General features: G+C 49.8%; 1 protein-coding gene across 1 annotated transcript; it reads right to left on the reverse strand.

The window, feature by feature from the left end:
• Positions 1 to 366: 366 nt before the first annotated feature.
• rap2c (RAP2C, member of RAS oncogene family) lies at positions 367 to 10,864 on the reverse strand. The gene is made up of 3 exons (XM_006632871.3): positions 9,362 to 10,864; positions 6,438 to 6,760; positions 367 to 1,757 (listed from the first exon to the last, which is right to left on the reverse strand). Exons 1-2 carry the CDS (start codon positions 9,632 to 9,634, stop codon positions 6,482 to 6,484), a joined length of 552 nt encoding a protein of 183 aa, XP_006632934.1. The 5' UTR covers positions 9,635 to 10,864; the 3' UTR covers positions 367 to 1,757; positions 6,438 to 6,481.

Consider the following 10,864-nt stretch of genomic DNA (forward strand, 5'->3'; position numbering starts at 1 on the left):
GTCAGAGGAGAGAAGCAAGTTGATTTTTAAAAGCTGTGTCCTCACAGGCTGTCACTGATACTCCTATTTGACTCGGTGTCTTATTGTAAATCCAACTGGAGCTCATTTGGGAACACAGCACACGGTCTTTCAGCGACACCAATCACACACACTGTTGCGCAAGACAACTCCTCTTCTTTGGGCCACTGCATCTAAATAATGCAGCTGGTGAAGGGTCTGTGATGAGACACCCCTGCATATCGCATGCTTTCTTCAACGCCCGCAGTCTTTTCGAGGGTCATGGGGACCCGCGAAAGTCAGCAAACCTCGATCACAACCACCTGACAGAAATACATTTGCCAAAAAAAAACGGAGCAGGGAAAGAAGTGGCTATAAAATTAAATTTTATTAGAAACTTTACACTAACCTAACTAGTAATCTACAAGACCTGACCAAAAGTAGCCAGCAGACACACAACACGGTCTCAGCTGGTTCACTTTTCCAGAGGCAGCAACTCCAGGCATGATCCAGACTGGCTTTAGTGCAGAGCCAGTAAAAGTCTCCCACCACCTCCACATTCACCGGCGCACAAGGCTGCGCATGGGCTGCCAAAACACTAGGGGGCGATCTCAGCAGAACGCAGGTTTTTACATGAGCCTCGAGAAGCGTTTCAACTGTGTTCGGAATGTGTCGAGGAATTCTGTCTCTACCCGATGGAGAGACTGTTCAAAAATTTAACACTGCAGTTTTAACAGAATCGGATTAAAGTGGGCATACACCGGGAAACTTATACTAACCTTCATTTCTAACTTATACTAACTCTACATTCCGTAAAAATTTAACCTGCAAAGTTACCTCGGATCGTCTCTAACCCTCTCCAAACAACAACTTGCCAGAATCACGGCAATATCCTCTGTCGACTTCAATGAGAAAAGGCTTTCATTCCCAACAGAGCTCAACACGGTATCCCGTCATTCCTGGCTGCCAAGAGTAAATCCGATCTGGATCATGCCGTTTTGGAATGCCCTGGTGTACAGAAAGAAACAGCAGAGCCCAGCCAACAACGAAGAAGAGGTTGATTGTTAGCAATCAAAACAAAGCAGCACTGACACAGTAAAAATACACAGATAAAGTCTGTAACAATTCTTTAAGGCTCAATTAACTTTCCATTAAAACAATATATATATATATTCACAAAGCAAAATTAAAAAGGCAATGAGTATCTAATACTGAATTTAAGAATTTAATAAATATTTTAGGAGGGGGGGGGGGGAGGGAAAGCATTAACAAATGAGATAAAAAAATTAAAAAGGGGGCAACTAGTCTTGCATAATAGCCATTATCATCGACCATGGAAGATATTACCTTTAGCAAAAGAAAAAAAAAATAATAAAAAGAATGGAGATACTGACTGAGCACCTTCCAGGATGGTTGACATATTGAAACGTCCTGAGCAAATGACACCCCCTCCCCACACCTCAATTACAAATTCGCAATACCCACCCCAAAGCATCATTTTAAACTAGTGTATATGCTATTACACGGTTTATGTCACACGTACGAAGACAGCAGGTGTGCTCTGGAGTCTGAGTCTGGGCCCAGGAGCCTGGCGGCCAACCTGACAGGCTTGTTTTGTCAGTAAGCACGGGGGAGCTGGCCTCCCCTGGTGCAGAGGTCAGAGGTCAAGGTACAAGGCTCAGCTCAGCGGCCCGTGAGCTGGTCAAGGTCGTCAATGCAATGGGTGGGCGCGGCGTCCTCCAGCGTGTTTTGTTTTTTTCCTACAAAACAGGGCACAAAATACAAAGGTTACAAAGATTATCAGCCATCTTCTCCATTTTCACTTTTGCTTTGTAGGCAGGGACCTTACTTGTGGAAACATGCTACACCACAAGCCATCACCCTTGCCCAACAGGGGGATGGGACGCTGCGTGGTGGTAAAATTACTACTTCGGCACCAAGAAAAACAGATCAGACACAAAGGCTTCCGCGTCGGGCGTTTTGGCCTCGTCGGTCGAGTTCTTATGCCGTTTTGGGAACAAAAAATTTGCAAATATAATCACCATGGCTGGAGGGGGAGTCTGTCAGTAATGGGAGGGAAAAACACCTAGTGGGTTTAAAGGCTTCATCTACTAAAGCACCTAACACCTGCCGTGGGAGAGAACAGTCACCATATGCCTTTGCAGGAGCCTGAGGGCACACCGCTCACACCAGATGTCACTTCTTGGTCTGTGGATTTCAGCGCTCTGCCCTGGAGTATCAGCAGGAGAACAAACCCTCAGGGCGTCACCCTTCCTCCGAATCCGTTAGCCCTCCGAGCTCAATCGGCTGATCCTGGATATCCCAATTTTATTCCGATCGCAATGTTTGCCGACACCCCGACCGCGCCCCCGCATGGCAAGGCGCTGGGGGGTTCTGCTGACAGTGACGGTGGGCTATCAACGACAGCTGAGCTGGCACCACACATGTCCACGAAGGCCCGGAGACCCACACTGGAAACAGGGGCTCTCAAGAGAGCATTGCTCTTCCTGGCCTTGCCCATTCGGTTTTGTACACAGGTGCACATACGTCTCTGCGGTTCTGGGAAACCCCTTCAAAGCCCAGAAGCAATGATTTCAAGGAAATTAATTCCTTTAAAGAAGCATTTTTCGCCTCTGTTGCCCATCAGGGTTTTCAGCATGAGCAAGCTTGGTATTGACTTGTTTTTAAGAAGCCTTTGCTTTTCAGATTCCTCAATAACTTCCCCGTCTAAAAAACAAAAGCAATATGACCAACAGAACAACAGAACCACAAAGATCTACATTCTGTATAGTTTCATTTCACTAAAACAACTGTTCCAAGTTTATGTCGACTGTGTGGACAGTGGCGATGAAGGCTAATAAATGAAGAGCCATGTAAAAAAAAAAGTCTATAATTGGACTAAGGATCAGCATGCAGGGGCGGAGAGAGGCATCAATACGAGCCAACGGCGCGATACTGCTCGTGAAGCAAAGAGCTGACAAGAGTTTGAAACAGGAAGCCTATGAATAAACAGGAAGGCTGCCTGTGTGCTCTAAGGTGCTTCAGAGTGCAGACCTTTGATGACCACACAATGTTAAAGGGCACCACAGATAAACAACCAGAAATAAACTGATCAGCCGATGAGAAGATATTTCATAGCAAGGTACAACTTACTGCTCTAAAGAGAACACCAAGTTCCTACTTTATTGCCATGTTAAAACTTTCTGAAACTCATTAGCAGGATTTAGACATTACAGCTTTTTAAGTCCTGGGCAAATGAAGAAGGAACCCATGCTCGCATTCTCCTGCCAGTAGCCAGTCAATACTGGCATAGGTGGAGCAGTGGCTCTGTGGCTCAGGATCTGCGCCTGTGGCTGGAAGGTCACCGGTTCAAATCCCCAGCCAGCCAGCAGAGGAATCCTACTCCATTGGGCCCCTGAGCAAGGCCCTTAACTGCTCCAGGGGCGCCGTATAAATGGCTGACCCTGCACTCTGACCCCCAGCTTCTCTCTCCCTGTCTGTGTGTCTCATGGAGAGCAAGCTGGGGTCTGCGACAAGACAAATTCCTCATGCAAGAAATGGTATAGGGCCAATAAAGTGATCTTATCTTATACTACATGTGTCATGACACAGATATTCAGGTTGGACAAGAATCACAAACGTAATGGGTCTAAGAACATAAGAACAGTTATAAACCATTCAGTCTATGCTTGTTTGGGGGATAGGAGCTAATTTCACTGATCCCATCATCTCTTAAAAGAAGCCACAGAATTGGCTTCAACAGTAGCTTGTTCCATACTCTCACTATGTTTGTATAAATAAATGCCTCCTGTTGTCGGTTTTAAGCTTATACACACCCAGGGTTAGAACGGCACAGCTATCACTGAATTGCTTCCTGTTCAACAGGTCCTGTTCAAAATGAGATGGCAAGATAGGCTATGAGTCGGGTAGGTGTTGGGCAGGGTATCATCGGCTGGCCACCCAAGAGCAGCTCCTATGTGCTTACAGCATTGTCAGAGAGAGCTGCATCTCACCTCTGATTCACACCAGCTCTGCCATTGGCACCTACCGACTCTTAAAACCACAAGCTTCTGAAAAGGAAACATGCAAGGTTTGCATCCCTTCTGAGGGAGCTAAGTAACAACCGTGCCAAGTATGGGGTCTGAAGAAAAGCAAAATTGCTTTTTATCCACTATTACAACACGGCCTTTCGCATTATTATAAACCTCCTAGGAAAGCAGGGAAGAAGTGGCAAGGCAGGAGGAGGCAGCAAGCTCTGCGAAGTGCATGCCACCAAAGTAGGCCTTTCCACACTCTGACACAAGCAGACGGGCAAGAACACACACCATTACCTCAAGCATAGCTGTTCAGGGGAGAGAGGGCCCGAGGGCGGGTGGGCATATGTGTGCGTGTGTGTTCTCATGTTTGTGCACACTCAGGGGGTACTTTTTAGCAGCAGAGAAATGTGTTTCCTGTTTTGGAGCAGCAATTTCACTCAGGATGTTGTGAGCTCTGAGTTTCCTCTCACTTCCACACTCTCTCCCTCCCTCCAGGTTTCGCCTGTATAGACAGCATCTGTTTCGTGCCACATTCTTCCTGTGATCGCCCGATAACGGCCCAGCCGACAAACCATCAGCCAGGCACCCCGCGTAAACCCTAGAAACACGCAGCACAGCACCTACAGGGGGCTGGGGAAACTCACAGGAAGCACAAGGCACCTGTCTAGAACAGTCCCCCACCTCCAGCTGGAGAATCAGATCCACTTCTTTGATCCAGATGTCACCTAACTGGACTATAGAGAAAGCACTTTGCCCACCATCACTACACACCCAGGACTTCATTTTACCAATTTAACAAAACAAGAAAGGCTGTAAAACAGCGGAAGCCATTCAGCACATCAGCTGAAAATCACCTCCAGCTGTTTCTTGCATGGTTGCAGACTTAACTTCAACCAGACGGCTGGACCGTTTGGGGGGGGTTGGGGTTGAGAATGTCACCCGGTCTTCGGGACAAGGACCGAAAAAGTCTGCCCTGTAGTTCATACCTCAGGAAATCTTTTAAGAGAGTTTCAAATGATGCATTTGATATAAAAACAGGACAGCAAGGCACACCTTGAAACTCACAGTGAGAGGGAGGATAAGAGATTCTGAGAACTCAAAACACCCCCACTGCGAGCTCTACAGCGACGTCAGGACACACACAGCGGACAGCAGAGGCAGAAGACGTTTCAAACGGTACGGAAAGGCTAATGGCTGGAATCTGCAGCAAAAAAAATCCCAGCAAAGATCTATCCAACAGGCCAGGAACACCAGACTTAAAGGCAGACCACGAGCCTCTCCCAGCAGTAAGCAAGCAGGACAAAATTACAGAGCCAACCCTGCAGAGACACTTTTCACATCTACACCCAAGCAAGGCCTGAATCACAAAGCACTGAGCACTTTAGAAGGGCTGCAGTAATCTCAGCTCCCCCGCCAGAACGCCCAGCACCTGGTGCTAGAGCACCTAACACAACATTGACCCGTGGGCCAGCTTTAAATTAATATTCCGGTGATCAGTGGCAACCAGCAACGGGGGGGGGGGGTGAATAAAAACCTTATGCCACTTCACATCTTGACCAACATGTCTGCGTTCCACACCTCAGACACCACAACCCGAGGTCACCCCAGCACCAAGCAGCGACCCGCAGAATCGGGCCCAGGCCATGCGGCCACACTGCGGTCTCCCAGGTCCGGCCAGGAGAGGTTGAGAAGGGCACCCCCAGCAGTGCGCACTTCCACCACGGCCAGTGGGCTGCTGACCAAGCAGAAGGGCACATCTGCGTGGGGAGAGCCAGGCTTGGGCCCGGGCGGCAGGTTGGTCTCAGGTTGGCAGACGCACGCGGAGGTGGCGGGACCTCAGCGGTGGGCTGTTCTGTTGGGTGTAACAGAAACGCGCAGCCGAGGGCGACTCAAGCAGTGCGCCCAGTGCATGGGTGACGCTCCCGATGTCGGGAGGCCCAGCCTGGGTCAGGCCACTAGCCCAGCTGTCCCGGGGGAACAGAGCTCCGCCGGGGATGGGGATGGGGCTGGGGCTGGGGCTGGGGCCGGGGATGGGGCCGGGGATGGGGCCGGGGATGGGGCGCCAGGGCTCCAACGTCCTCACCAAGAACCTGACTCCTGGGACTCCCCGGCACCTGCGGGCTTGCAGCTGAATGGCAGCTCTGTCAACTTCCCCCATCAGGCACCACAAGGCTGGCAGCCGGTCAGAAGAGCGCCTCTCACGGCAGGTGGGGCAGACGACATTTTTTGGAGTTTCCAAAACAGGTGGCTATAAAGTTCCAGGTGCCTAAAAGAAGCGACTGCTCCAGATGTTTTCCCGTGATTTCAGGCGCCACGGTTAAGCAGGACGGATGGTTTGAAACTGCCCCGGGATTTACTGCCCCGCCTGTGGGGCTCAAGCTTCAGAAAGCGCGGCGAGCTCACCTGCTTCAGCGCCGGCCCCAGACACGGCTCGCTCGGCGCCGCCCTCACTGGATGGCACAGGTGGTGCAGCACTGGTCCTGCTTCTCGGGCAGCGAGGCGTAGTTCATCTGCCGCACGATCTCGGCGAACAGCTCGTCCACCATGGTCTTGCTCTTGGCCGAGGTCTCCATGAAGGGGCAGCCCCACTCCTGCGCCAGCGCGCGGCCGTCCGCCCCCGACACCTCGCGCTCCGACTCCAGGTCCACCTTGTTGCCCACCAGGATCAGCGGCACCTTCTCGTAGCGCTTCACCCGCACGATCTGGTCCCGCATGGGCTTGATGTCCTGGGGGGGGACAGAGGGAGGGGGTCAGGGCCTGCCCAGCCAGCACTGGGGGGGGGGGGCACAAGCGCTTACACAGGCCGTCCGGGAAACAGATGACACACTTCTTCCCGGACGTGTGGGACCACACAGGGGACACGACACCTGTTCTGATGCAAGGACAAGAAGCGATCAACACCTGCAACTCCGGGGACTAACCTACCACGCGGCCCATAATTGAACTACACCCGGACCTCTTTTCACAACTGGTTTCCATGTCATTTCGCCGCTATGAAGCCTGTGAGCCGTTACCCAAATTCCAAATCACAAAAGCCACACTGGGGAAACCACGAACGGGCGACACGGAGAATAATTTGGAAACCTCCGCCAAATGCAGAGAGTGAAGAGGAAGGCGTCATACGACTCGAAGCGCATGTCCGCATCACATCCCACTGACTGGCCTGGGTGAGCGGGCACAGAGCCTACGGAGTGGCAGGAGAGATGTGCGACACAGTTCGCCTCGTCTTGCTTCGTGCAGTGATCACTATTGTCTGGGCGCTTACTTTTTGTGCGAATATGCGTGGTTTAGACTTTATCGTGGACCCTAAAGCTAAGAAAAAGAAAACAGTTACAAGCAGCAGATGAAGTGGTACTGTCCAGTACTGTACTTAGGAATGATTATGTCTAACTAGGTAAGCAGTTTATTACTAAAAACACAAACCACAGTATGAATGTTAGTTAGTTATTGTTTCCTTTGTCATTTGTGGTGAACAAAACTTAATGTAGGGGTGAAATTTCTGAGGTAGGGAACGGATCATAATTTTTCCCCCCATAAGAAATAACGGGAAAAAAATATTTTAATGAATTTTCACTCGACAAAAGGGTTTCTGGGAACAAATGACATTTGAAAAAAGAGGTATGGGTGTACATCCACACCACGTGGCCAATGTAGAGCACTGACTTGCCCATAAGTCAGCATTTCTCACATAACTCTCTCAATTATAATTACTGTCTTTGACACAGGCATATGCTTAAATCAACCTTAACCCTGTCCCTTCCCTGTCCAGGGCCTGCCTGATGGCAAGGGCTACAAACTGAGGTTTCTACAGTCTGAAAACATGTGATCTGGGGAGGGTAAAACACGACGCACTCCCTCTTCTGAAAGGCTGTGGGAGCTCTCCAAACTGGGACACAGCCCCACTACAGGCTTGTGGTTTCTGGTGCTCTTTCACAGCTGGCCTGACTGGCACCAGAGCCAGGAGCCACACCGACGCAAGGCTGCAGCCACTGGGGGAAAATTGCTTCGCAGAACAAAGTACACTTGGGCCCCCCACCTTGCTGAGCACAGGGGTTGTGGTTTAAAGCCAATTCACCGCCAAGAATAATTAATACCCTCCCCTTCCAGACACACAAACTCTTAATCAGTGCCTTTTGCAGCTCTCAAAAGGAACTATCTAACTTTCCATGTTGATACATGCGTTAGAATTAAACTACAAAACGTGCACCAGGCACATCCTGTCGTGTCCTTCAGGGATCTGAAAGTGATTTTTTTTTATTATTATTACAGGGGACGGGACATAGTTTATACTTTTTGATGCACACGATCTCCACATCACGTGGACAGGGAAAGTTCACTGAAAACCTCAGCCAAACGTGGGCGCCTGCACCCCTTTGCTTTTTAGGAACGAGAACGGGTGGACTTTAACCCGAGACCGCCGCGGTGGGCTGGCACTGGCCACTGGAACCCAGCAAGCCCCTGTAAACAGGAGTCTCTATCGCCGCTTCCCGGAATGCGAGGGGACGTCTGGCGTACCGACTTCCGTGCGTTTCCCTCAAAAGACGTCACATTCCTCGAATGCCTTCCAGGGTTTTATAGGGTGTTTTTGAGCGAGGCAGCCAGGTAACCTCGGATCACAGCTGTTTTCAATCACCTGCAGAACGGCTCACATGGCAACCGTATTTAACGGAGCGCTCTGTGAGGAAAGCGGCGGCAGCCTCGCTCTCTCCCACAGTCTGTAGGAATGAAAGCGCGCTTGTGGACGTGCCCCACCCTGCACGGGACACCTTCTTTAAGGCGAGGTGGTTTCTAGATATAGCACTCGGCGAGGTTAACAGCACGCAATTAAACCTTTCGAGCTGAACCGCCTCAAGGAAATGAAAACGTGCCACGGTGTGTGCATCTAAAAAGAAGACGCATTCCCTATTTTTGCTGGAGTCGAACCTCCCACACTAGGGTACAGATCACGAAGACGTTGCCCCCAAAGGCACGGGAGCGCACTCTCTGCAATGACAGCGTTCAAAAGGGGTCTGATTCAGTCGGGGTCGGTAGAAACGCGTGTGGAAGCACAGTTACAGCTATTACTATACTCAGAACATAACTAAACGTTTAAAGTAAAGGGGGAGGGAAAGTCGCTGAACTACACCACACGAACACGTCTGTGGACAGAAAGTTTTAACAGTCGCCGAAACGCGTAATCCTGAACGATTTAAAACTGGAGAACTGGAAAAGTGTAACGAAAGGTAACTCGTTTCTACAGTACAGGTCGAGCTACCCGTGCGCTTCCTGTACTGCCATCAAAGCAACAATAACACAAGTCACAATACTTTTTTTTTATCTCTCGTTACCTGGAATGACTGCTGGTTTACCAGGCTGTAGACCAAAATGAATCCTTGACCGTTTTTGATATAGAGATCCCGCATGGAGGCGAACTGCTCGGTTCCGGCCGTGTCCAGTATCTCCAGCACCGAAGGCGAAGAGTCCACCTCGATCTCTTTCCGGTAGAAGTCCTCGATGGTGGGGTCGTACTTCTCAATGAAAGTCCCGGTGACAAACTGCACGGTCAGAGCCGACTTGCCGACGCCCCCGCTGCCCAGCACGACCACCTTGTACTCCCTCATTGGGGTGCGAGTGAGAGTTAGCTATCCCTCCAGCCAAAAACATAAAATTAAAAAAATAGATGTACACACACACACGCGAGAGAGAGAGAGACCGAGGGGGAAAAAGGCTGCTCTCTCCTTCAAGCGGGTCCGGGTGTGTAGACGCACATTTGAAAATAAAAATAAATTTCGAGAAGAGACACCCAACGCCTACACCGTGCCAGTCCTACACCCCTTCATTCTGTTCCTGACCAGCGCGAAGTCGCACAAGAGGCAGCCCGAAAAACAAACTTAAAAACCGCTTAAAAAACGCCCCCACAGAAAGCGTCTAACGCCCTTTTCGAATGGTGAACAGAGCCCGAAAGGGAACAGGTGGTTTTCATTTTTTCAAAAAAAAAATTAGTAAAAATTCTCCAGCGGGAAAAAAAAAGTGCAAGAGTACACAGCCCACAGGGAAACTGCTGTCCCGGGTTCTCTAGCGTATTAGACCATAGCAAAGCATAGATCGACTGCTTGAAAAACAAAGTAAAGTGCTAAGATTCACCTGATTCTAATAATTATATATATATACTGTCAGGAGCAGCAAGCCTTTGCACAGTCTTCGCTGCTCAGCGATTTTCTACCGCAGTGGGGCTTAACCTCCCGCTACCGCGAGAAGCAGGCGGAAAATATCCCTTAAAATCGCGATTCCTTGCCGAGAAATGAAAGAAATCGGACCAGGATAAACAGCTACGAGATTGCCGAGCAGGAAATATAAAATACACCGCATATATTTTCAGCTCCCTTTAAGTCACGTTTCCTGTCCCAATCTGTAAAAGGCAGAGGGCAAGAAATTCTTTTTTTTTTTTGGTATCCTGTCCGGTTCACAGACGTACGTGCCAATAAAGAAATAAAAACTAATGCTATCCGGCCCCCTCTTTATATGTTTGAAACGCCGGTTGATTCCGAATTAAGAAAATGTAGCAGGGCTTTAAAAAAAAAAAGACGAGGGCTGAAAATTTTGTGCTACCGGTTTTCGAAGCAGTCGGCTCTCAACGACGGCTGGCTTGAAGCTCGGCCCTCCCTCTTCCGCCTGAGCGGATGTGTAGTTTTCCTCATTTAAAAGGTTTAATTTCAGATCATTGCTGCCCTCCTCCTTGTTCTCCGTTTGCGATGAAACTGAAACTCCCTCCCCTCTTTTTTTCTCTCTCTCTCTCTCGCCGCAGCAGCTAAGACGCTCGCCAGGCCTGAAACCGGAAGCAGCGCGCGAAT

This window comes from Lepisosteus oculatus, chromosome 8 (assembly GCF_040954835.1).
Source record: "Lepisosteus oculatus isolate fLepOcu1 chromosome 8, fLepOcu1.hap2, whole genome shotgun sequence".
Taxonomy (NCBI): domain Eukaryota; kingdom Metazoa; phylum Chordata; class Actinopteri; order Semionotiformes; family Lepisosteidae; genus Lepisosteus; species Lepisosteus oculatus.